Source organism: Ursus maritimus, unplaced genomic scaffold, assembly GCF_017311325.1.
Source record: "Ursus maritimus isolate PB19 unplaced genomic scaffold, ASM1731132v1 scaffold_7, whole genome shotgun sequence".
Classification (NCBI taxonomy): Eukaryota; Metazoa; Chordata; class Mammalia; order Carnivora; family Ursidae; genus Ursus; species Ursus maritimus.
Window position 1 is genome coordinate 28,722,597 of NW_024426885.1, and position 6,256 is coordinate 28,728,852.

General features: G+C 39.0%; 1 protein-coding gene across 1 annotated transcript in view; it reads left to right on the plus strand.

Annotated features, from left to right (window-relative positions):
* The window catches only part of HPSE2 (heparanase 2 (inactive)), a 634,212-nt gene that overhangs the window by 3,007 nt on the left and 624,949 nt on the right, over positions 1–6,256 (plus strand). Inside the window, exon 2 of the mRNA XM_008704932.1 lies at positions 284–441. Coding sequence (XP_008703154.1) covers positions 284–441 — 158 coding nt within the window. The remainder of the gene's footprint in view (positions 1–283; positions 442–6,256) is intronic.

Here is a 6,256-nt window from a genome sequence, read left to right on the forward strand (position 1 = left end):
CCCCCCCCCCGCCCCCCCGCACTGTGTTAACAAGCAGACTAACCGTTTGGAAAGAAGTACCTTTGGCGAGCAGCGTCGGGCTGTCTGAGGGAGGGGGCCGCAGCCGCCTGGGTGCAGGAGGCGTAGCCTGGCAGCCGGGCCCGCGCGGATAGCGGGCTGGGGTGGACACAGCCCGTAGCCTCCGCCAGGTCGCTCGCAGAGAGTGGGAAGACGGCCTTGGTCGGTGCCCCGCGCCTCTCGCTTCCCCCCCGATCCTTTCCTCTCTCTTTCTCTATCCCTGCAGCTCCAAGCGTCTGGTGACCCTGGCTCGGGGACTTTCGCCCGCCTTTCTTCGCTTCGGGGGCAAAAGGACCGACTTCCTGCAGTTCCAGAACCTGAGGAACCCGGCGAAAAGCCGCGGGGGCCCCGGTCCGGATTACTATCTCAAAAACTATGAGGATGGTGAGAAACTTGCTTCTAGTCTAGCGGGGTGAGGGAAGTTGGCGGAATAGGAGCGAGCGCTCTCTGTGTATGTGGGGTGGGGTAGGGATAGTAGCAGACTTGGAGGAGAGCTTGGTAGAAGCTCCTCTGAAAAGCTGGTAGCGGAGGGTTAGGGGACATCAGAGTATGGGACTCCTGACGTGATTACGCGGAGGGGGTCGCCAGGTTGTCCTGGGCCCTGCTGCCGGACTTCCGCTGGGCGTCTGAGCTCCGGAGGCCGAGAACTGGTAGCCAGAACAACTGGCAGGCCAGTCCTGTGGGGGAGAAGACGTAGTGGGTTTCTGAGAAAATTCAGACAGGTTCATAGGCTACTAATGGGTCAGGGTCACGTTTCATTCCTAAAATTCTAGAAAAAAGTGCCTTTTTGTTTTTCTTATTTCTTGCTTTCCTGAGATGAGGGTATAGGTGATACAGCCTCTTTTGAATCCCACTCTATAAGTTTTCTGGATAATCCGTTTTAGATTGGACCTTTTTGTTGGGGAAGGTTTGAATATCTTCCGGTGGGTTCTCCTTCAGACTGCCTAATCTTAGAGCCTTTTTTTTCTTCCTGTTTTAAAATGGGATTATGAATGCCAGCCTTCTTTCTTGCCAGGATCAAGTGAGTTAAGTGTTGGAAGGTCTTTGAAAACTCCAAACCATATTCAAGCGTGAGAGGTCAGTCTTTTTAGGTTCGAATAGTCTCATTTTTACTAGGAAAAAATGAAAATGGTGTTTAAAAGTTTTGTTTAGAGGGCGTAGTGTTAATATATATGAATTTTCTTTGTGGGTAGGGGGCATATTTCTTTCAAGTAGTCAAGATGGGAATTGGTGGGTACTCAGCTACTGAGGCTGTTTAGATTGTATGAAAGAGGCATTGGTGTCCGTTCTTGGAGGGTTATCTCTGCCCTGCTGTCCCTTTTCATAAGTGAGCCTCGGTTTTATTTTTGAAGAGCTCAAGGACAGGTTCTTAGAGCTCCCTGGATTTTGTTACATCTTGTCCTTGTAAATCAGCAAAAGGAGGAAATGCCATTGTATGCATATTCTGGAGTTTCACTGAATGGGGATTCTGGAGAGATACTGGGATCTATCTCAAGGGTGGCTGGGGGAAATTTTTTATTGTAAGTGCCAGAGTGGAGAAAGAGAGCAAGGCTGAGGCTTCTTGAGTTTAAAGCCTGAATAGGACTTACTCTTACAACATTTGCCAAAGTGTATAGGAGTGTAAAGCTACATCTTTTCAAAGGTAAATGTCATTGCCATAAAAATGTGGATTGCAATAGATCTTGCTGTCACTCAGCATAAAATGCTGAAAGGTAAAAGATAATCCTGAACAGCAGCTCTGATGGTAATTTGACCCAGGGCCTTATAGCTCCTAGGGTCACTGTCAGCTCTGTGATCAGACATGAGAAGGGAGAATATTAATGGTTTTCCTGATGAAACGGCTTTTCTTTGAATTCATGTCAACTACTACTTCTTTGGCTTGTGAAAAAACATATAAGAGCCCCAAGAACCACTGGGGGAGGGGGGAAGGACCATTATAAATTACAGGAATTGGACTTTTTCTCCCAAACTTGAACCTAGGATTATATTACTAATTCATTGAGAACATGAGATCCGCTTAAAATGAAGGATACAATTTGTTTCCCTTTGTGAAAAGAGAAAGTGGGCATCATGGGGAGAAGGGAAATTGGCAGAAGGCTTTGCCCCATAAAACTTCGTAGAATTAAAAAAAAATCAGAAATGGAAAAGATCTAAGAGGTCATCTTCAATCCTCCCACCACTTCAGGGGCCAGTACAGGATCATTCCATATGGAATCCTTTCTTGTTTTGTCCAACCTGGTATTAAATATCTCTAGGAATGTAGTTTTTACCACACTTGGGGGAGAGAGTTCTTCTGTCCCATAGGTTTTTGCCAGGATATTTATCCTGAATTTTCCTTTTATAAATATTCTCCAAACATTTATGATTATGTCTTTTTTAGCATTTTTTTAGACATCTGTCTTCAAAATAATTTCTGTCTTTGGTATGAGTGGCAGCTTCAAAAAAAGATTTCCTTATAGATGTTTTTTTTAATCTAGACTACCTGGATTTAATTCTTTTAAAACTTTCTTTAAAGTCTGTATTTCCAGTCACTAATCTGTTTTATTGCTCCTAGCTGATCTCCTTTTGATTTATGTCTCCCTGGTAATGAGATGCTCTGAACTATATCAGTATTTGAGACCTTAGCAGAGTTAAAGAGAGTAGGAATGCCCTATTTCTGCCCTTTGATGCTCACTTATCCTTAAATCACCCGTATTGTCTTTGTTGTTGCATGTTGCATTACAGAATTTAAGGCAAAAATATTTTTGGTAGTCTTAGCAATTTTGCAAACATTATACTTCAGTTGTCACTTTTCATCCAGTGATAATTATCATCATCATGATGAACATCTTTAAACATAATTAGGTCTTCTTAGTAAATGGCCCTGTAATAGGCACTTGGGCATAAGCACCTTATTAAAAACAAGATGTATTGACTTAAACATAATACAGAGTAATAACATACATTTTGAGTAATAAGATACACCTATTGGCACATTATGAAATTGAATGCTATAGTGAAGGGAATATGGAATTTGGACTTAGAAGGCCCGTATTGCAGGCCTTGCTCTATCACTTAGGATTGTGTGGCCCTGGGCTTTCTGCTTCTCTATAGCATATGGATGGTGATAATACCTGCTGTGCATTGCTTCTGTGAGGCTTTTAAAAAGTAATATGTGTAAAATATTTTGTCAGTTACAACACACTATATAAAGGCTAAGGATCTTACATTTATTAAGAGCAATTCCAGAAATTTTGTAACATTTAATATTTTGAAGTGGGATTAAGAGTGAATAAGATTTAATGAGACAGAAGTTTATACAGAAGAAAGGAGATAGAATTAGAAAATTGTTTGACAGGATTAAGGGAATGTAGGGAGAATTGTCTTTAAGGAATGGAGGTGGAGAACTTAGGATGGCTTACTTTTTTTGTGGTAATGAGAGAAGAGACTGATCTTTACTTTTGTTATATGCTAACAATGAAATGAACGAGTAATTCCAGTTTAGGTAAAACACACTTTTACAGTTAATTCTTACTGTTATTTTGATGTGATTTGTTGTTTCCCCCTGAATGAATAGTGCAATTAACAAAGCATGTAGCTTCTATTTTCCACATACTTTTTAAGCTTTAGCGCAATTGCATTTTCTCTTAACTTTCTAAAACTGCTGTTTATGTATCACTTTGGGAGAGTCTCTGGTTACTCTTAATACAGTTAATCTATTCAACTCTATGCTTAGGCAGCTTGAATTTCATACAAACATGATGGTGATGGAAGGTATAAAAATAGGATTGTTCTTCATACCTTGGAATCTTACCATTTGCCTTACCTTTTGTACACCATTTATTATGCATGTCAAAAGCCAGCTTGATATTTCTAAAATATCATATTCATTATATTATTCTTTTGCCCAGAAAATGTTGAAGTTCCTCAACTTGGCATTCAAAGCCTTTCACATTTCAGTCTCGGCTTACAATTTTGTATCCTGTGTTTTTATATACTTTTTATTATGGTCCTACTTGATTTTCACTCTCCGTAAAGCATCTTCATTATCTCAACCCCATACTTTTGTTCAGCCACATTATCTCTGCTCTGAATGCCTTTCTCTTGGCTCTGTTCAAATCTTACCCGCTACCCAATTCCTGAAGGCCCATGGCAAATCCCCCTTATTTTCTCAAGGCATTTCCCAAGCATATCATTGCACAGTGATCTCTTCTTTCTCTGGACTGTTGTAGCTTTTACTCTTTATGTTGGGTTTTTTGTTGTTGTTTTTGTTTTTTTTTTGGCTCTGTCTGCCTTATTTTGCTTTTAACTTTTAACATGTATATGAAAAGTTTTCCTTTCCATTAAATGTTTTACCTTTATAGAAAGCAAATTTTTCATAAGAAGGGACCATATCTAGTTAGTATATATTCTAAAATGTCTAGCATTAATAGAGGTTCAGCAAATATTTTTGGATCTATATTGGCTTAAGAACACTGTTAAAGCTCTGGGAAAATGGAGATGACTAATGAAGAAATGAGTGAATTTGTATGTGAAGATTCTATTCATTTTTCACCTTAAGTGCATAGTCTTATAAGTTCATTCTTAATGCTTATTTTAATGACATTTTCAATATTTTAACTGTGTACTCTTTATCTTATGTAGTCTAAGTCATCTTGGTTTCACGCTATGCATTTAAATCAAATTTATCACCTAGTTCAAAGCCCTGCACTAGACCCATTACTAATTTTATATTGTATTTGTTTCTTCTTTGCCTTTACTTTTGCTTTTCCTTGTTAGCCTTATTTAGTTTCTGTGCCTAATTTTCTAATTCCCAATTTAATAGTGCTTTTTCACAAACTTCAACAGTTTTTTTTTTTATCTCCCTTGTCTTGAAGATTTTCTCTTCAGTGAGCTTCTGAAATTCTAAATGATGAATGTGAGTGCACTTTATAAACTCTAAGGCACTCTACAACTATTATTATTGTTCGCCTTTCTCCAGGAAGTTTTCCCAGTTTTAGTAGAGGTGAGGTAGTTAATTTTTTTTCTATTTCCATGCTATCAATCAAGACGTAAGACATGACAACAGCACAAGTACCAAAAAACATATTTGCCTTGAACTTACCCACCTTTTATTATCTCATTTTATTTAAAATAAAGGTTTTATAAAGGTTTCTTGAAATTCAGTTACATTTACAAGTATTTATTGATTACCTACTCTGTTTAGTTTCATGCTAGACAAAGAATGGCAGAATATCAAATAAATAAATGACAGCGTCCCAAATCGCCATTAGAACACAACAGTAATAATTGCTGTAGGCAAGATCTCCTAATCAGTGTTAAAATAAATAGGTGAGGGGTGGTTGGGTGGCTCATTTGGTTGAGCATCCTGCTCTTGGTTTCAGCTCAGGTCATGACCTCAGGGTCTTGGGATCAAGCCCCATATGGGACTCAGTGCTCACAGGAGAGTCGGCTTGAGGATTCTCTCTCTCTCCTTCCCCCTGCTTGCATTCTCTATCTCTCACTGAAATAAATAAATCTTAAAAAAAAATAGGTGAGACCCTAATGTAAAACTGGATATTTGCATAGCTTTAAAGCATCGTTCCCATAATATTTATTAATGAATTGTTGAGGTGGTTTTGGCTTATGACCGTAAATTCTTTGATACTTCTCTCTCTAGGAGGTGGAACTTGACTTTTGTCCTTTTAAGTGTAGGCTGGATTTAATGATTTGTTTCTAAAGAAGAGAGTCTGTAAAGGGGAAAATACTAACTTTATAGTGGAGAAACAGACTATTTCACAAAGTGATCAAGCTTAACATAAGCAGATAAATCATTTGGATAATCATGTCTTCCCTGATATGATGTGATGGGAAGGCACATCACCTTTTTGATATTCTTTGGAAGAATCCCTAACTCTCTGTAATATGAGAAAACATTAGCCAAACCAAACTGAAAGGCATTCTACAGACTAACTGACCTGTACCCTTCAAAAGACACTGTCCCTGCTGTCAGTGAACTAGTAGCTTAATTAGTGAGATAATATTTATACTGATAAAACTTAAGAGTAACTCAGAGACCATATAGAAAGAAGTGCTAAGTGAAACAGTTTGCCAGGTGTAACAGGAAAAGTAGAGATGAATATGGGCCAGACTTAGGTAGGAGTTAGGTTGGGCCTTGTGAAAGAGTTAGACTTTGGAGAGGTAGTGACAAGAAGAGAGGACATTTAACTCAAGGGAAAGA